Source organism: Ahaetulla prasina, chromosome 3, assembly GCF_028640845.1.
Source record: "Ahaetulla prasina isolate Xishuangbanna chromosome 3, ASM2864084v1, whole genome shotgun sequence".
Classification (NCBI taxonomy): domain Eukaryota; kingdom Metazoa; phylum Chordata; class Lepidosauria; order Squamata; family Colubridae; genus Ahaetulla; species Ahaetulla prasina.
In genome coordinates, this window is record NC_080541.1 from 173,211,122 (window position 1) to 173,232,027 (window position 20,906).

The 20,906-nt window shown below is 38.1% G+C and overlaps 2 protein-coding genes across 5 annotated transcripts in view; one reads left to right on the plus strand and one right to left on the minus strand.

The window, feature by feature from the left end:
* TEX38 (testis expressed 38) overlaps positions 1-20,906 on the minus strand; it is a 35,069-nt gene that overhangs the window by 1,862 nt on the left and 12,301 nt on the right. For 2 of the 3 annotated variants that reach the window (XM_058175059.1, XM_058175061.1), the window contains exon 2: positions 365-480. In XM_058175059.1, the coding sequence (XP_058031042.1) occupies positions 365-383 (19 nt within the window). In that variant the 5' untranslated portion in view covers positions 384-480. Of the gene's footprint in view, positions 1-364; positions 3,548-20,906 lie in introns of those variants that run through there. The other variant, XM_058175060.1, reaches the window with a different exon arrangement.
* Positions 4,364-14,421, plus strand: ATPAF1 (ATP synthase mitochondrial F1 complex assembly factor 1). Of its 2 annotated transcripts, none has more exons than XM_058175053.1 (9): positions 4,364-4,633; positions 5,162-5,270; positions 6,593-6,637; positions 7,770-7,832; positions 9,759-9,809; positions 10,061-10,108; positions 10,740-10,835; positions 12,472-12,579; positions 13,374-14,421. In XM_058175053.1, the coding sequence occupies exons 1-9, from the start codon at positions 4,413-4,415 to the stop codon at positions 13,572-13,574; spliced, it is 942 nt and encodes a 313-aa protein (XP_058031036.1). In that variant the 5' UTR covers positions 4,364-4,412; the 3' UTR covers positions 13,575-14,421. The 2 variants fall into 2 exon arrangements, with proteins under 2 accessions (XP_058031036.1, XP_058031035.1); XM_058175052.1 differs by having other exon boundaries at positions 4,365-4,633; positions 12,469-12,579.

Sequence of the window (20,906 nt, forward strand, 5' to 3'; positions counted from 1 at the left end):
AGCAGCTCCTAAATCATCTAAAGAAAACTATCCTTTCCCCACAGCCAGTCCAAAACCAACCTATCTTTTGACTAATGACTCTTGAGTTCATGTATTTTAGTAAAAAATATACCTTATGTTGTTTATTTGATTTTGGCTAAGTATGTTCTGCAATTGTCTTAATTATAGTTGTAGTTTGTAAACTATGTTTTAATCTGTTTGAACCACTGAGCTTTAATTAAGAGACTAGAATTAAAACCGATCAGGCACAGCATTGTATGTACACTGTGTCAGTTGCTTGCTGCTGGGTCATTCACCTAGCTTTCCAGTAATAAAAAAAGAAACTTGCTAATGTTTAGTTCAGAAAAGACACTGGGCTACTTACCACTAGGGATAATCATCATTTACTGTAAGTTTGGATTTTATCATGGCATTATGCGAAGAAGATGAAGCTGCTATCTTTTCAGGAGGAGAAAACCAAATGAGTTGTTGAAATTAATTCTAATGGAAAGGAACAGAAGAGAAAGTCAGATTCCAAAGCTTATGATGAGACAATGGTCACCAGGAGACCATACTGAGGGCCCAAGAATATACATTCTACTCTCATACCCAGCTGAAATCTCTACTTTCCTGGAACATAGGTGAAAGGGCTTTTAAGCCAATAAAACAATACGGTAGAGGAAAGGAAAGACTTTCTAGAAACCTTTGCCTTCCTTTCCGAGATAAGGAAATGCTTGATTGCCCATACTTCTCTTAAGCAATCCAAAAAGCTACAGAGTACAGACTAACACTTCTCTCTGTGTGTTTTATTTTTTCTTTGAGAAAGAGCTGTTTGTAGTGCCTTTCTCCAGACTGTGATCTATAGCAGGGGTCTCCAACCTTGACAACTTTAAGACTTGTGGACTTCAACTCCCAGAATTCCTCAGCCAGCTTTGCTTAAAGTTGCCAAGATTGGAGACCCCTGATCTATAGAAATATTAACCCCTTTAACTGGAAATTCTGGTAGTTGACTATAAGACCTCCCAAACAGACCAGGTGATTATTTTAGGTCAGGGATCCATAACCTTTTGGTGCTAAGGGCATATCTGGAATTTTGAGAACAGGTTTGAGGGCATATCTGGAATTTAAAGAACCTTTGCACACATACACACACACACACAAAACTGCTGGGGAGGATTTATCATTCAGGAGAAGCTAACTCTCAGGACGTAAATGTCTATGGAGATTAACAGTCATCCAGGTCATAGTTATCTCAAATATGCTTTCTCTCTCCCCAAAAGCCAACTGGACTGTTTTTTGAGAAGGAAGATGAGACTGGATGATGGGGATGATGCGTTTATCTATCCTTCTAGTCCCCCCACCAACTGATGAAGCTTCTTGGATGAGAAGCAAACATCAGCTTCCTCCTCAAAAAACAGTCCTGTTGCCTTTTTTAAAAAAGTACCTTTGAGACATTGGGACATAACTATTTACAAAATGCCTGCTACCTGAATCCCCCTCATAGGAGGCCTACCTTTATTCTTTTTGTGAGTAAATGGGTATATTTCTGACCAAAGCACTTATATATCTCTAAAAAAGGTTACAAGAGCCATGTGGTGCTCAGGAGCATATTTTGAAAAGGAGAGGATGCTGGAAACCAGGATTTATTTTGCAGCACATGAGCTTCACCTGTTAAAAGAATTGTTGAAGAATATATTTTTTTCAGGCAGAGCAGAGTGTTTCTAGATGATTTGTTGAGGACCTTATATTTAGATTGTGAATTAGAAAAAAAAATATCAGTTAATGTTACAATCCCTCTCCTCTATCCACCTGACAGAAATTTATAACCTTCTAGGAGTTCAGTTGAGAAGAAGATGGACAAGGGACAGAATAGCAATACTGTGCAAAAATCAGACAATCTGTTATAATCATTTATCTTTGATAATGTGTTATTCCAATGGGTATAAGTGAAGCAATTATATGTGGCCTGAAAGATGCCCTCTGCAGGTGCTCTATTTATTATACTTTGGTTGGAAACATGCAGAAGAGGCCTTCATCCTGCAGTGGATAGACACTGGCTAAGATGATGATGATACAAGTATTTGAGGTAGAGCTATCAGTAGTCAAAATTCTCTGCATTCCATCAAAGCAACTGCTATGGAAAATATGCATTCGGCAACACAGCAAATATGTTTGTGAGAGCAATTTCTCAAGGAAGCAAATTAAGCAGGGCAGCAACTGACGGTATGTTTATCATGTTGTAACACACAACCAGAGACTTCAATTAATAGTTTTAATTAAAATACTGTATATCTACAGTATTGTGCATATAACAAAGACAGATATTCTTGTTACTAATGTAGTTGCAACTTTTTGTCATGAAATACTGGAAAAGCAACATTTTATATTTCTGTTCTGGTTTCCAACAAAAAAAAATTAAGTTGATAGCTATAAAAATTCCCTACTTTATATTTTGTGAGTGAAAATAAAAATATTAACTTTTGTGTCAGGAAAACTCCTTTCATACTGTACAGAGAATCATGGAAGGCCCTTGGCAAATACAAGAAGTGAAAGTTTGGATTAAATACTGGTAAAGCAAAAGGAGGAAAAAAAACATTTTGTTTTGCAAATGGATAATAATCCACAAAAACTTTTTAACTTGAATGAGATGTGCCACCCAGTGTCCAATATCTAGTGCAATCAGTTTCTAACTGACAATTCAAGAACACTTTTATTATCCAAAATTACAAACATTTCAATATTTATTGGGTCATGTAATTTAAATAATTTTGTGGTTTTTGTTATCAGAAATACGAGTATTTTCTCAACACAAAATTTACTACTAGGAATATTGAAGTGCCTTCTCAGATTCCAGTAGCAGACAGGATGCTGATGTTCTCAAATTTTGCCACTCACAAGAACTGGCCCAACAGCAGTTATATTCTTTGATTATCCCTTTGATGAAATCTGGCTGTGCTTCTGTACATTTCTATCTATACAACTACTCCATAAAACTTACAGAAAATCAAAACAACAACATGAAAGGCTTTTTATGAAACTGAAAGTTCTGAAGGAAAACAACCAACTCAGTTTCTATATATTAACTCTTTCAATAATTGCATTGCTTACCATGAAAATGAATACACATTTCAATTATTGCATATATTACAGTATATTGACTTTGGTAGATAAGATCCCTGCTTGGGAAGAAGCAGCAAATTACAGTCAGTGACACGTAATTATTTTATGAACTGATATGTACAATGAAATATTCTAAGTTGCGCAGGATAACAGACAGCAAAAAAAGAGGAAAGCCCTCAGAAGCTGAATGATGGATTGAAATTTTAAAACAAGGCTATTACTTTCAAAACATTTTTCTTCTAATACAATTTGCCAGGCATCTACAGAGCAAATTCAGCTTTGTTTTCTCATGATGCCCGGACAGGTAAATGGAATTGGCAACTCTAAAACGTAATCAAGGTCGACTGTATTCACAGATGTGCTGTTCTACAATATTCTCTTTATATAGACTTTACATATCTTTCTACAAGAAAATAGTCATCTGACTAGTGCAAAGCAGTTCTCAACTATTTTGTAATGTCTGAGGGGAGAAATTCTATCCTCAAATAAAAGTAAAAACTGACTATCACAAGTGGTAGTTCTTGTTTTGCTTTTTTTTTTTGTCCAGAACTCTGGAGAAATTGAACTATGTGTTAATATTATATGTTTGTAAAGTTCATTTGCCCCCGCTTTTACACTTGGAAATCGCGCCCAATACTGTTTCAAAAATGAACAGCCCAAGAGAGGCAGTTTGGTATAGTGGTTAAGAGATACTGGCTAGAAACTGGGAGACCATGCGTTTTAGTCCTCTTTATGATGCAAAGCCATCTGGGTGACCTTGGCCAGCCACTCTCTCTCAGCCCTAAGAAGGAAGCAATGGTAAACCACTTCCAAAAAAACCCTTTCCAAGTAGAGGGACTTAGCCAGGAATCCAAAAGTGACTTGAAGGCGTAATAAATTTTAGAATAGAATAGAATAGAATAGAATTTTTTATTGGCCAAGTGTGATTGGACACACAAGGAATTTGTCTTGGTGCATATGCTCTCAGTGTACATAAAAGAAAAGATACGTTCATCAAGGTACAACATTTACAACACAACTGATGGTCAATATATCAATATTTAAGAGAGATCAACCATGTTCCACGAGGGTTTTAGTCCTAAATTCCAAATATCGCCTCAACGGGCGTAGACCTAGTATAGCCTCATTGGAGACGCTCTCTTTAATGTGCTCGCTCTGAGATTTGTATTATCGAACTCCATTTAAAATGTGGCGTCCATCGCTCTCCCCCTTCTTTGCCTGGGCGGAACCTTTAGCGCTGGGTGACGTAAACGGGCGGAGGGCGTTCCGCGTTGCTCGCGGCCACGGCAGAAACGGGGGGGTGCAGGGGCGGCATGGCAGCGGGGCATCTGCAGCAAATCTGGGGGACGGCGGGGCTCAGCCTGTCCCGCGGAGTGCTGATGAGTCGCTTCGCCACTCTTCGGCCTCTTGGCCTTTTGGTCCCCCCGCGGCCTAGGCCGCTAGTCATCGGGATCCGCGGGCTGGCAGACGAGAGTGGTCTGGGGGAGAACGCTTTCTTCGAGAAATACCGAACTAAGATCCAAGAGCTTCGCAGGTATAAGGCAGCGCCGAAGAGCGGGTCGCCTTCTCGTGCGCTTAAATACCCCTTTTGTGGGGGCGGGGGGGGGAAAGACGTGGGGATCTGAGAGTAACCTTGAAGTGGCAGCCCTAGGAACGTCCTTAGCTAGGCTTGCTTTGCCCGCCTTTCCCTGCACGCCTCCCAAAGGCTTTCGAGGCATTTACATGCATTCAAGTAAACAAGTCCAGGGTCGAGCTGTATATCAATCCCGCACTTGGGTTTGCCGTGGTTTACAGTCAAGGCTTCAGTTCACGCCTCATTCGTGTGCATGCAAGCTCTACTGGTTTGGGTGCTGCTATAAATACACAGTAGATTTGCTTCCACAAGTCTCCTGTGGAAGCTGGTCGCTGACCGATGTTTAGCGTAAATATGGCCAGTTTGCTGCCATCCTGCCCTGCTTTTAATAAGTTACCAAGGCCAAGTATGATAAGGAGGCCACGCGCTCTTGGGGCTAAAGTATGATCTGTTGTGCACTAGTTATAAACTGTTCTAACTTTGATTCAGATCCAATCCAGATCTTTTTGAATCTCGCATGGAGCAAAAGAATGATTTGAAAAAGCAGCCAGTGGGATTCTCAAAACAGGCAGAGTTTGTCAGATACATGGAGGAACAGGCAAGGCTAATATCAAATATTTCATGTTTATGGTCTAATCTAATAAATACTTTATTAACTATCAAAAGAAATCAGGATTAGAAAACATTTTTTTGCTATATGAAAAAAAAAATCCTGACTGTTGTTTCCACTCGTGTGTGCGGACGTATTTACGGTTATGCATATATTCCAGCTTTACAGAGATAGATTAAACTTTTTTCTGTTCGTTCTAAATATTCCTTTATTTTGTATAGAGGCCTTTACAGTCACAGCTGGATCCTTTATCTCGTTTTGTTTTGTTACAGTGAGGCTTCAAAAAGGAGGCCTTCTTTTGCAAAGAGGACCAGTAATTAAATTGAAATTTGTTTGGACATTAAAAACTTACAAAAATATTAAGCTCTATCTTCTCCTTTAACTTTTTGGATGCATGTTTGATATCTATATATATATAAAAGCGAAAATCACTCACGCATTAATCATGAAATCTCCAGAACCGTAAAGCCTACAAACTTGAAATTTGCTATGTATGTTCCTCTTGGCTTCTAGGTGCTCACTAAGAAAGGATTTTTCAAAATGACCATCAGAACATTAGTATTTCCTATATTATTATAACACGCTCTGATGCTAATTAGTTAGATGTTCTACTCCCCCTCCCAACTTGAAAATAACACTGGAGAGAATGGGATAGTATAGGACAGGCTTCTGTGGGGCAAGCCTCATGGAGAGAAGGGGCTAGAAAGCCTGAGGGAGAGAAGGGGATAGGAGAGGAGACGTTTCTATGGGGCCAGCCTGAGAGAGAGAAGGGGAGAGGATAGGGGAGGATTCAAGCTATAAGTGTTGATTTATCAAGCCCATCACATAGTTTTGTAGCAAAGCACTGTGGGATCCAGCTAGTTTACATATAAACATACATACATACACACACCTTTTATGTTTTCAGATTTACTGTAGTATATACAGGAAGGATGCATTGAGTTTGAGAAAATACATTAATATCAGCAGCATAACCTCTCTCTCCCTTACTCTTTCTGATTGAATGGAATACAGGTTATTTCAAGATTTGGGACAGCCTTATATTAAAGTGTATTTCTTCCAGAAATAACTCTGTCAACCAATAGGCTTCATCTCAAAATTAACTCATGTCTTCTACTGATACAAAACTAACTTCTAATTTAAAAACAGTTGTATTTTACCCAGTCCCTTGGCTTTGCACTTCAACCAGTTATGTGTTATATGGGCCTCCTTGAATTGTTCTGAGGTCTAAGACAAATTGCTTAACACTAGAAAGATTATAACAACTTTCATGGTGTTGATTCTAAATTAGTCTTAATATTTAATTTTAGACTGCAAAAGCAGGACAAACAAAATCAGGATTCACAAAAAATAAGGTAAAATTATATTTTCATTAAACCTATTTTCTACTCTTATTTACAGTACCTATTTTGCTAATGGTGTATTAGATTAGAGAGCTAGATCTATTTGAGGGATTTTTCATAAGATGTGTTATAGAAAATTCTGTCGTTGGCATAATTTAGCTGCTTTTGATAAGCTATCATTATATGTTTTCTTTCTTCCTGAGAACAGGCCACTAGATTTGATATTTATTTTATATAGTTATTTGCTATTGAACCAGCATAGTAGGGTGAGTAGGGTCTTGGATTTTTCATATTGGGAAATTAGAAATGTGATAATATTTTGGATGTTACCAGTAAAGAATATTTGTAGCTCAGGGTTCGAATGAGGAGTCTTTGGTGCTCTCCGAACTTGTTCTTTTTTCCAGACATTTCATTTCATTACTCAAACTAGGTAATATCACCAGCACTGATGTTACCTAGTTTAGGTAATGAAACGTTTTGCAAGAAAACAAGCAAGCTCAGAGAGCGCCAAGGACCCCTCATTCCGAATGTTGTAAAAGGCAATATTTTCTACTAATCAAATGATGCAAAGATATATGGCAGAGATTTTGTAATATTTTAGAATTTTATACAGATTATATTATAGTAATACATTTATTAGTAACCTCAGAGCTATTGGTAACTATAAGATATAGAGATTTTTTTCTCTGTTTTAGTCTTTTGGCGTTGACTTATTCCTATTTTTTCCTTTCCTTTTGTTTTTTTTTTAAAGTTAAGTTTAAAGATTGTTTTACTAATTATTTATTATAAGAATGTAAAATAAAATTTTACAAATAAGTTGGATCTAGATTGGTATGGCCTAGTGTTAGGTCCCTTCCCATTCATCGAATTAATGGTTGATTTTGAGCTAGATGTTTTCTTTCAACCCGCCTTTCCTCCAGATTGTTGTTGTGGAATAAATTTATGAGACACCCAAATGCATACCACATTGAACTATCAAATGAAAGGTAGGATATAAATTCTATAAATTAGATAACTATTATTAGAAATAGATAAACTTCTTCCCAGTTTCATTGTATGTGTGTTAGCCTACGAGGAGTCAATGTTTTGTTTAGTTTCTTCTTACATTGATGACTTAGCATGCAAACTTTATAATTTGTTTCAGACACTTGATTCCATACTTAATGTTGAGATGATGAAACAGAAGAAGCCTGAAGAAATAAAGCAGGTGACAAAAATGGGAATGCTTAAAAGTACATTTTGTGTAACTTTTAACTTTTTTAAGTTAATGGAACCTGTTGTTGTCTATTAACTTTTGAAGAGCAAAAACTTACAACATTAAAATCCTATGTTCAGTGCTGTTGCTCATATTTATTTATTTATTGAATTTATATTGCCGCCTATTTGCACTTGGAGACTCAAGGCAGTTTACAGAATATAAAATCTCATTTAAAACAATAAAACTAATAAAAAGAATCAAATAAATTAATATAATAAAATCACCCACTCCCACTCCGGTGACAGCAGATCACACGAGCCATTTAATGGGCTCCATCCTGCTCTGGGTTCCCCAGGCCCGCTGGCAGAACCAGGTCTTTAGCGCCTTCCTGAAGAGTGTTAGAGTGGGGGCCATTCTAATCTCGGGGGGAATGATGATCCAGACAGAGGGAGCCACCATGAAGAAGGCCCTTCCTCTGGGTCCCACCAGGTGTATCTCCCTAGGGCCGTGATGGCAAATCTTTGGCACGTGTGCCAGAGGTGGCATGCAGAGCCGTCTCTGTGGGCATGTGCACAATCGCCAGCTGCTCTTCTGGGTTCCGTCACACGCATGCGCTCCAGCCAGCTGGCCTGCATGGAAAAGAAGAGAGCAGCTGGCCGGTGTGCATGTGTGGCCAATGTGCATGCGCACAGTGTAACCCGAAAGAGCAGCTGGCCGGTGTGCATGTGTGGCCAATGTGCATGCGCACAGTGTAACCCGAAAGAGCAGCTGGCCGCCACACACATGTGCACCAGTCAGCTGCTCTCTTCTGGATTCTGGCACTCCGGCATGTGCGCTCCAGTTTTGGCACTCGGTGCCAAAAAGCTTAACCATCACTGCCCTAGGGATGGGACCTGTAGCATTCCCTGCCTCCCCGCTCTGATGGGTTGAGTAGATGTGACCGGAAAGAGATGGTCCCACAGATAATCTGGTCTTAAGCCATGAAGGGCTTTAAAGGTCACAACCAGCACCTTGAATTCCCCACAAGGCAAATCAGTTAGTTTCCTGAATGAAGATACTTGCTTTGACAATTTAACAATACCATAATTTTTCTTATGTTTGAATTGTCCTTTTATATTAAAAGTCCGTAGATTAGTCTACAGTCTTATCTAATCTTAAAGAGACGTATATATGCACAGTCCCTCTTGTATGACATAGTGTAGTCCTTTAGTTGTGGCAGGACAGAAACATGAAGAATGAATTAAGTAAATAAATAAATATTAGTGTTTTTTTTAAGCCCAGAGCTTATTTCCATGCAGGATAATGGGCAGAAATCAATTCACATATATTTTTCCCTCGAAATCCTCTTTAAAGAATGTTTGGGTTCTTGTGAATAGTGAAATAAGATGATGATGAACTTTTTAAACATGCGCCCACACCACAGAGAGTTTTTGTCCAAGCCAGTTCCTTAGAGCTGGGGTCTCCAACCTTGGTTCCTTTAAGACTTATGGACTTCAACTCCCAGAATTTCTCAGCCAGCATTGCTGGCTGAGGAACTTTGTCAAGGTTGGAGACCCCTGCCTTAAGAGTTCATCCTTACGTCTTTCTAGGACTGAATAAAAATCTTTTTAGAATGAAAATTCCACTAAAATCAACTTGCAGTTATCCTACAGAGCTCTTCAGCTTTGTTATGTGTTTCATTTAGTAAGTTTTGGTTCTTTTTATTATTAGTTTTGACTGTCTGAACCTTAAATAGAGACATGGTAAAAAAAACCCTGGATAACTTTCCAGTTTGGCTGTTAGATGGAAACAGCACCAATAAAAACCAGCATCAAATATTTCAATTGAGTGATCATTTTAGCAATATTGTGCGACTACAATTATTGCACTGAATTGAAAATCTTTTGATTTCCGTTCATTGTCTTTGAAATAATTGGCACAATCTTTTTTATCCAGATATGGAAGCAATATTTTTCTGGAGAAGACACAGTTTATGCTGTTATTCCTGTAAGTACAACAGTAATTTTCCCCATCCCAACATCTCCTGTTTAGTGGAGCCTTCAGAAATTAAATTAAATATTTAATTTAATGTGCCGAAAGAGTTTGTGGTTAATATTCAGGAGTTTGATCACTTGCTGTTACTAGAAACCACGTCAAGGGGTGGGATGGTCGGATGTAAGAAAATAAATCATGTTCTATGTCATTTCTTTTTCAATGATGAGAACTACATAAGCATGTTTTCCCATTTCTTTCCAAAGGGGAAAACCTTTGATGTCATGTGGAAACGAATTCAAAATTGTCCCTCTGTAAGTATAATGTGTGGGTTTGGGAAGGTTCTTTGTGGCCAGAGTCTGTTCTTTCACTATTCTCAATATAAAATGTTGTTACTGATAGTTTGATGTTCCAATTGTGATGGAATTTAGATAAGCTGCTCTTAAAAAATTACAGCCCTGATAATCTACAGCTGCTATATTCATTTGCCAATTCTTATCATTCTTATAATTCTCTAAGGAGAAATTTCCTGATAAAATCAGGGGAATGGCTTGCCTCCAGAAGTTGTGGCTACTCCATTACTGTTGGTTTTTAAGAAGAGATTGGCGAATCATTTGTCTGGAATGGTGTAGGGTGCTTGAGGAGAGGACTGGATTAGAAGCTCTCCAACATCCCTTCCAACTCTGTTATTCTGTTTATAAGTACTTTAGTCCAAAAAGTGCACAACATACTAAATTGTTGCAAAGAACATTCTGGGGGAACATCAGAGGCAGATAAAAAATTTCTCAGGCTCAGCAGGAAATGAGGAAATGAACATTTAAGAAGCGTCATTTTCCAGAACTAGTCTAAAATGAGTGCTCATTTGTCTTCCTGAATCTTGTGTTTTACTCAATTTGACTTGGATTTCAATAGACCAATTTTAATTGCCATCCATCTTCAATCCAGTTTCTTTATGCGCTGCCAAGGAAGGAAGGGTATGAATTTTTTGTTGGACAGTGGTCAGGAACAGAACTTCACTTCACTTCTCTGATAAACATTCAGGTAGGTGGAGGTTTTTTTCTAAAAATTTATTTCCAGGGGCAGTCTGGGGAATTCAGAAAGGAGGAAGAATCCCCACCCCCCCAAATTCTGTGTCTCTCACTGCATTTTAAAACCACCCCTTAAAACAAGAATTATTTCATGTGGGCACTGATAGAGATATCTGGATCTTTAAGGGAAATTGAGTTGTTTTTCAGCTCTCTGCTATATATCTCTTGTGAAGGATTCTTAAATTGCAGAAGATGAATTTTATTCAAGGCTTGGGTCATTTATTTGGCCTTACTGTCAGATCCATAAAACAAGACAATTCTCCGGTGCTTGATTCAAAAGGGCACGGTGCTCCAAATCAATTAAGCCTTGATAATAAAGTAAACTTATTTAGTGGAAGCTGGTGTTTTAATCACCTCAGCCCCTGAAACTATGCAAGTCAAAATTGGCTGATTAGGTGGTGATTATGTCTGGACAATTAATAAGCTGGGATACAAGCAGACTTTTTGCAGGACACATCATAGTAGCAAATAAATTGAATCTTCACTTTACTATAGTTCCTGGAATCTATGATTCCAGGATACTATACTATGGTTTGAAGCCAGTTAATAATTTTTGCTTGTTTTGAGAGGTAGTGATGGCGAACCTTTTTGGCACCGTGTGCCGAAAAGGGAGCGTGCGCCTGTGTCTAGGTCGCAACCTGGAAGGAAAGCTGCACATGTGTGCGCCCGAAAATAAACTTCTGGTTTCAGCTACTGAACTTCTGGTTTCAGCCAGCTGCTCTTTCAGGTTTCTGGCATGCCTGCTCACCCAGGAAAACGGAAGACCAGCTAGAAGATCTTCTAGTTTCCGGCACTACCACATTCAAAAAGGCCAGCTGATTTGTCACATGCGATGCGTGCCAAAAACCCGGAAGGGGAACGGGTGACACCACGTGTGTCAAGCGACATGTGTGCCACTTTGGGCACGCGTGTCATAGGTTCGCCATCACGGGCCTAGAAGCTTGATTGCTCTTGCCTCAAAGCAAAAGCGAAATGGCTCCTTGAATTGTCAGCAGTTCCTTCATAATTCAGCTTGTTAAGGTAACATATGCTTGTCTGGACTCTTCCAGTGTGGAGGTAGCTCTGAGCTTGAATTGAATAATGAGTTTTTTTCATAACACTCATACAGTCCTGTGATAATATGTGCCCAGGTGCCAACATGAAAAACTAAGGTTTACCAAAGCAACCCTGTTCTCTAGATCAGTCTTTCTCAACCGATTGCTTAGATTAGTCAATGAAGATGCTATATGGGAAGTAAGAGACCTGTAATTGAACTTTGTGCTTGGAATGACATCTTAATCTAGCCAAAAATCAAAATGTACATAGTTTTCCTGAAAACATCTCTATTTTTCTGTTGACTTCCTAGTATTAGACTATTGGAAGGTTTTAGACACACATACTTATACAAACATTTCTGTGCATATACCATACGTGAAACATCAAAAAAGGAAAGAATTCTGAATAGAAAGTGCTCATTAGTGCAGTATTTCTTTTCTTACATCTTGTAGAAGCTTGTTAATCTTTTTCCTGATTGAAGTCTTAAAATGATTCAGTAATTAAAAGTGCTTGTTGAATACCCCTATCTTTAGTGAACATTGTATTTGCAGCAGACTCACGGTGATGCTTCTCTCAGCCAGTTGATTTTGTATCATTATCCTGAACTTCAAAAGGAAAAAGGAATTGTACTGATGACTGCAGAAATGGATTCTAAATTCTTGGTAAGCGAAACTTAGCAATGATCAGATTTTCATGACAGAAAGACAGTTCCTCGGTTTATTAAAATAAATAGCACCACAACAAATAGCATAAAAGTGGAATTCTTGTATCATTTTGTCAGTCTTGCTTACTGAAAGCACAGAATGGATGAGCATTTCTAAGTATGCTAGGCAAATATTTTTATACATATTCCACCCTCATGTTGATACCAATAGAAGAGACTTCCAGATGGCCAGCTAACAGTTTACAAAACAAATATGTAAACTTGTCGATGTTCAGTAATAGCTTGCACACTTTAGTAATGTGGACTACAATAGGACTGGCCCACATTTTTTTTTTGCATTCCAGTTGTCTCTCTCCCCTTCTCCCTCCCTCTCTCCCTCCCTCTCTCTCTCTCTTTTTGTCTGACTAGTATTGTGATAGTTGAAGCTGTACCAACTGTTGCTGTTACACATTTGTGTTCCGCTTCAAAGACTTAAGGCAATTGGACAATATTCAGGACTGGCTTAGAAATGCCTCAGAATTCATAAAAGAGCCACTGATCTCATCACCATAATGTTCTTTTCACTTTCATAATCAGTTCTTAATGGTTTGAAACGCCTCCAAATACTAAAATACTGTGCCACTTCTATAGCAGCTTTGTCATGTCTGTTACTATATAATTGCCCTGGCGTTAAAGCACAGTAATAAAATGAAATTACATTTTGGGTACAAGGTGTAAAGCTTAATGCTTCTTGTTTTTCCATTGATGAAACCCCATTATTCTTCTAATAGCATACATTGTTTATTTTTACAGAATGTACAGGAAGCCCAGTGCCTAGCCAGCCAGGTTCAGCTTTTCTATGCCACAGACCGTCAAGAGACCTATTGGTTGCTGGAATCATTTAACCATCAGCCAAATGAATTTAAATATATGTCTGTAATAAGCGAGCTTGAACGGAACAGAATTGGGCAAGAACTGAGGCCTCAGGAAGATGTGCCCTCACCAACCGCTTGAGAGGTGTTGCGGCTTTAACTAAAGACCACTGGCATGGCAAGAGATATCACCATGGGACAGAGTTACTGTTTTTTTCCAGAAAGTGTCATTAAAAACGATGCCCTTGGGACTCAGTTGGGAAAAGAATCAGTTACAAACTCAATACTGTGACAATGTAGACGCCCTTGTCCATTTTATATCTGAATGCTAAAAGAATAGATAAGCATTTATGATCACTATATGAACTATTTGAAATTTCTCCTTCCCAGTTGCACATGGCTTGTTGGGTTTTACCATTTCTGAAGTTTCCATATGTCTGTTGTTCAGCAAAAAATGAAACTGAAAAAAAAAGAAGAACCAAGTGGGGCTTTTCTCAATGGGTATGAAAATTTCCTGGACCTAGTTAAAAAGTATTTTACTATGAGTGACATGTTATCATTTTTAGAACATGTTCCCATCTCGTGAAGCAGAAATTCAGAACAAGACTAAAGCCTGAGCATGTCCAAAAATGTATCAACTAAAAGTGTGAGGTAATTTTTTTTAATGTAATGGAGTGAGATCAATTTGAAATGAAAGACTTGAGTATTTACAGAACTGTAAATCTCTATAATTCTAAGCAACGGGATAATATTGGGATAATGAAGTTGTGGGAGAAAAAAATATTGAGGCCTTTAATTGCAAAAAAGGGAATTCTCCATTTTTTTCATCTTAGAAGGAACCCAACATACGCCTAAACTGGATCTAATGTCACCTTTGCTCTTCATTCATGAAAATAGAGTTTACTTTCTATTGCCTTATTTTATCTGACTTTTTCTGTTTTTGTAATGAATCACTTCACTGATAATGGGAGCAGGAAAAAGGGCACATATCGGAATAGGAGCCAGATGGACTCCTTTTCTTGGGCTTGCTTCAAAATTAAATATTGGTAAGGGAACACTGCCAAATATTTTAGTTAAATAAGATAAAGAAAAACATTTGGAGGTTCTGAGAATATTTCCTAAAGATTTCCCTCTGAGTTTTAATTATGCACTCCAGCTTATGTTCACCTATTGAACAGTACATGCTGTCAAGAAAATCACAAATTGATTTCTCAGGCAAATTGTTCAGAACATATTATGTGCTTCTCATTCTCTGAAAACCAAAGCATTGTAAAGACATAAATGAAAATTAACATGTGTATTGATTAATTTATGAAATTTATATTTTTGCTTCGGAATTAAAACAGTATTCTGCAGAAAAATGATGTGTTTTTTTCTTTGTGTTCCGTCGGTGAGCCTTCAAGTCGTAAGAGGCACAATGTAGAGACATCCCCTTCTAAGTGGTGAGGAAAAGATGCTTTTTCTCACTGGCAGATCAAAACAAATATGTATTATCTTTTAATTTAAACCTGGGAACCTTTCATATATTGAAAAAAAATAAACTAAATTATGTTATAGTTCTAGAGACAAGTGTTGGATTCAAAGGTGTCTTAGATTTAATGCCTGTATGCATGATACTTCATTTTATTGTGCCTGCTGTGGAACAGAAAGGTACAATTTTCCTCTTCTGCAGCCTCACGGACTAACCCATGCTTGGTTCCAGAGAGAATACTCGGATTTTGGAGTGCCAGAAGTGTGATGGAAAAGGGAAATTAACAAAAATATCCCCATTCTTCAATAAAAACCTTCCAGTAGGAAGGTTTCGCCACAAGGGAAGACTCAAAGGAAGGTCCTATGGCATTTTGTTTTTAAATCTCCATCAGTACAGTATACACTTTCAATACTTAGATTACAAGACCTGAAATACCTTACAGGCATACAGACATAGAATTCAAATCTCATGGTCCTATGAATTCTGTATAATGTCTATGTAAGACATCAGGCCGTTCTCATTTAGGATTATAGACACATGGAACAGAATACGTTTCTATTTCTTTCCTGATTTTAATTTTATTGAAGGAGAGAGCAGATCAGGGACTTGTGAGGACTAGTAATGCAACTTTTTTTCCCCCTTTTCCCTTCTGGTTGATTTACTTCTCATAGCAGCAGTGAATTAAGTGCCTCAGAGACAGGCATCAGTGTTGATAGTAGATTATGAGTCAATAGCTATTCACAAACAGTTGCGTTCCGTAAATTTCCTGACAGAACCATCAGTGGAACAGCCTGCTTTCAGGAATTGTGGGTGCTCACATCACTGGAGGTTTCTAAGAAGAGAGTGGACATCCATTTGTCCAGAATGGGACATGGTCTTCTGCTAGTTGCAGGTGTTGGATTAAAAGACCTCCAAGTCCCTTCCAACTCTTCTGTTAAATGTTTTGTAATCAATATAATCATTAAATATTAATAAATCTTAAATTTAAAGCAGTCTTTATATAATTTGTAGAAACTCATCAGTGATAATACCACTTTGATTTCCATCTTTTAAATATCACCATATTCAGGATATTAAAAGTTCTTTGAATGTGCTGATTAGGAATCTGTCAACTTGAGATTCAATCCTACACAGTGGGCATATAGCTCAACTAAAAATAGGAGTTATGTTCATGACTGATTTGAAAAAGATTATGCTCTTTGCCACTATTATAATAGTTTTTCAGCATCTCTACTCCTAAATTGTTTTGCGAGTTACGGTCTCCCAAATGGGCCTAGCAATTATATTGATATCGTCTATGAATACTCTCTGTCTCTTACTACCTTCGAAGGTGAGGTGAGTGATGATCAAGGAAAACATCTGTCTGGTTTTAGAATTTTCAAGAAGTTCATCCCAGTCTGACACCACTTCTGTGCCAGTTGAAAATTCCTATATAAACCTTATGGTACTCACTTTCTCTTAGTAGTTTGCGTTCTTAATTTAAAGTATAAATACAAACTATACAAAATATAAGTTGTTTTGAGAAGTCTGTTCCAGTGAAGAAGCAAAGTACTAAAATGAGAAATAAAATATCTTTTCTTGTTAACTAGTTACTCTAGTCATAAAATCTTCAAAAAGCAAGATTGGATGGCTGGCTCTGTATTTAAAATTATTTAAAGGACTATATGAATAAATAGTTTAGCACGATATTTATCCCAATCAATTTCAAAATACATTCTTGAGGGACAAAACGTTAGAAAATAAGGGATGGGAGCCTCAATTTATACTTGAATAATAATAATAATAATAATAATAATAATAATAATAATAATAATAATAATAATAATAATAATAATAATATCATCAGAGTTGGAAGGGACCTTGGAGGTCTTCTAGTCCAACCCCCTGCCCAGGCAGGAAACCCTACACCATTTCAGACAAATGGTTATCCAACATTTTCTTAAAAATTTCCAGTGTTGGAGCATTCACAACTTTTGCAGGCAAGTTGTTCCACTTATTAATTGTTCTAACTGTCAGGAAATTTCTCCTTAGTTCTAGGTTGCTTCTCTCCTTGATTAGTTTCCATCCATTGCTTCTTGTTCTACCCTCAGGTGCATTGAAGAATAGTTTGACTCCCTCTTCTTTGTGGCAACCCCTGAGATATTGGAACACTGCTATCATGTCTCCACAGTCCTTCTTTTCATTAAACTAGACATACCGAGTTCCTGCAAACATTCTTTATGTTTTAGCCTCCAGTCCCCTAATCATCTTTGTTGCTCTTCTCTGCACTCTTTCTAGAGTCTCAACATCCTTTTTACATCATGGCGACCAAAACTGAATGCAATATTCAAAGTGTGGCCTTACCAAGGCATTATAAAGTGGTATTAAAACTTCACGTGATCTTGATTCTATCCCTCTGTTTATGCAGCCCAGAACTGTGTTGGCTTTTTTGGCAGCTGCTGCACACTGCTGGCTCATATCTAAATGGTTGTCCACTAGGACTCCAAGATCCCTCTCACAGTTACTACTATTGAGCAAGGTACCACATATATGGTACCTGTGCATTTTGTTTTTTTGGCCTAAATGTAGAACCTTACTTTTTTCACTGTTGAATTTCATTTTGTTAGATAGTGCCCAATATTCTAGTCTGTCGAGATCTTTCTGTATCTTGAGCCTATCTTCTGGAGTGTTGGCTATTCCTGCCAGCTTGGTGTCATCTGCAAATTTGATGAGTTCCACATCTATCCCCTCGTCCAAGTCATTGATGAAGATGTTGAAGAGTACTGGGCCTAAAACAGAGCCTTGGGGTACTCCACTGCATACTTCCCTCCATGTGGATGTAATTTCATTGAGGACTAAACATTGAGTGAGGTTGGTCAGTCAGTTATGAATCCATCTGGTGGTGGTGCTGTCTAACCCACATTTTTCTACTTTATCTAGTAGTAGGTTATGATCTACTTTATCAAATGCTTTACTGAAGTCCAAGTAAATTATATCAACAGCATTCCTCTGGTCCACTAGTTTTGTCACTTTGTCAAAAAATGCAATAAGATTAGTCTGGCATGATCTGTTTTTGACAAACCCATTCTGGCTTTTGGTTATTACTTTGCTTCTAGGTGTTTGGTGATTCGTTGCTTGATGATCTTTTCCAGAATCTTCCCTGGTATTGAGGTTAGGCTGATAGGTCTGTAGTTTCCTGGATCTGTTTTTTTTTCCTTTTCTGAAGATGGGAACTACATCAGCTCTTTTCCAGTCCTCTGGCAGTTCCCCTGTGCTCCAGGATCTTTGAAAGATATCGTTCAGTGGTTCTGAGATTTCGTCTGCCAGTTCCTTCAGAACTCTGGGGTGTAATCCATCCGGTCCTGGTGATTTAAACTCATCTAGGGTAGACAGATGTTCACTTACCATTTTTTTCTCTATTTTAACTTGTGTTCCTAATCTGTTTTTTGTGGTGCTGTTTTTGATAGGTTGGATTGTTTTTTCCTTTTGTGTAAAGACAGATGCAAAAAATGAGTTAAGTAGATCTGCTTTCTCCCTGTTGCTTGTCACCTTCTTGAAGACCATCAAAAGATACAGCCCACCACCTTTGTCACAAGAAACTAAGGGCCAGTTTAGCTCAGGCTGGTAAGGCCTGTTATTAAGAACACAAAGCCTGCAATTACTGCAGGTTCGAGCCCGGCCCAAGGTTGACTCAGCCTTCCATCCTTTATAAGGTAGGTAAAATGAGGACCCAGATTGTTGGGGGGGCAATAAGTTGACTTTGTAAAAAATATACAAATAGAATGAGACTATTGCCTTATACACTGTAAGCCGCCCTGAGTCTTCGGAGAAGGGCGGGGTATAAATGTAAACAAACAAACAAACAAACAAACACTTTGGAGCAATTAATGTCTTTCTTCAAAGAGGGATATTTTTGCTGTTTTCAGAGTTGTGCTTACTAAGCAACCATGTGGAAAACACATCCCAGGGCAGGAGAATGGACTTAATGTGGGGATGGTCCAGTAGTGGGTCCCACTTACCTTTGCTACCGGTTTGGAGCTGTGAGCATGTGTGTGGGCACTAGCTTTGCTTGCATGCGGCGCTTCTGCGCATGCGTAGAACCTTCTGCACATGCGCAGACCGTCTGTGATGACGTTCAGGCAGGTGGGCAGAGCCTTCTGTCACCGCCACTACCTGCTGGCCCGAACCAGTGCGAACCAGTAGAAACCCACCACTGGGATGGTCCATTATGTAATGAGTATCATCTTTTCCCCATAGGATGAATATTTTCTGCCATTTTTTGTGGTGCAGTTACAGACTTTCCATAATTCTTGCAGCTGTCCCTATAAAAACAGATCTCCAGTTTGCCCAGGTTGCGAAGTTAAAGTAGCTTTTTTTTCTTCTCTGGGACATGACAATTACAGGAAAGAAAGACAGACTAAATGGGGTTTGGTCAGCCACAGGAAGAGCAGGAGTCAGAAATGAGACTCCAAATAAAGACAATAAATCCAGACTTGACCATTTAATCCTTTGGGAGCAAGATTTGTAATCTACAAACACCACATCAATATACACTTACTCTACTCAGCTTAACAATGGCAATAGTTTTCATTGTGATATTGCACTAAATAACAGTAAATTTAGCCGAAGAAATTTCCCTTTCAGAAAAAAAAAGTCTCAAAATTCTTCTCATTCAGTTGGCATGAGCACACTGTTGTCATCTTCTCTTAATCCCTTTAGTTGCCTTTTCTATTATATTTAGCAAATAGATATTCATTAAAATATTGATTCTACAGGCTACTTGGGACAAGATCATTGGTGAAATCCTACTGGTTAACACCGGTTTGGGCGAACCTGTGGTGATAAAAGCTACCGGTTCAGTGAACCGGTAGTAAAAAAAAGCTACCAGTTGGTCCGAACCCATATTTCTGATGATTAGCTGTGCCGCGCAATTTATATTCGCTAGAAAGCAGGAAATCCTGCTTTCTAGTGAATCTAAATAGCATGGCACACCTGTTCTCTCCCCTCGCTGTTCTACTTACCTTGTTAAGTGTCATTTTTCCACGCAAAGTGTGTGTTTGACATGCACTGCGTATGTGTGCATGCACAGCATGTTTTTGGTGCACACTGCGCATGCGCACTAAGCATACATTTGGTGCGCAATGCGCATGCATGCACATGCAGCATGCGTTTGGCACAACAGCGCATGCACAGGCAGTGAACAGCTGGCAAACCACGGAGGATTTTACCACTGGACAAGATATAGTTATTATATGAAGTATAAACTGCCTGTTTCTATTATACTTTATTTAAACAAGCAAAACCTAATAATTGGAGAGAAATCCCATTAAATGGATTTAATGATATTAATGTCTTTGTTCGGTGGATCTCATATATGCCTTCTTCAACATTCTCCATGTTTTCAGAGTGCTCCAGAAAACAGAGTGACTATTCAGAAGAAGGTTTAGGGGAGGGAATCAATGTACAGAAGAAGAAACAACATAAGCCTATAATTACAATACACAACCAGATTTGATGTTCCGTTTCATCTATTGTCTCCCATGATAAGAAATATTAGATACATATTTGCTTTTTTTTTAAAAAAATTAATAGCTTTTTACTCCTGCTATTTAATTTATTTGTTTGTTGTGGAGCTATTCCAGGCGGTTTACAATAATAAAAAGGAAGAAAAATGAAAGGTGTGCAAACAGAACAGAAGTGAAATAATAAAAGAATAAACAATGACAAAATAATTTGCCATTGTTTTAGCCTATTTTAGCCATTGAAAAGCTGGACTACTTTTCTTAATCTTTGCCACTTCGCTAGGCCTTGTTGATTTACTACCTGCTCAAATGTTACATTTTGGGGTGCAGACTTAAGGATCTATAGTAATAATTATGGTTTATAATCATTAGTTAGTTAACTAATTAATAATAATTTCCAAGGATGCTATACAACAATGGTTAAACTCACAGTGTCCTAGGTTCTAGCCTGATGTTTTTAGCACTATACCAAACGGGCTCTTAATAATTATACATTGTAAGC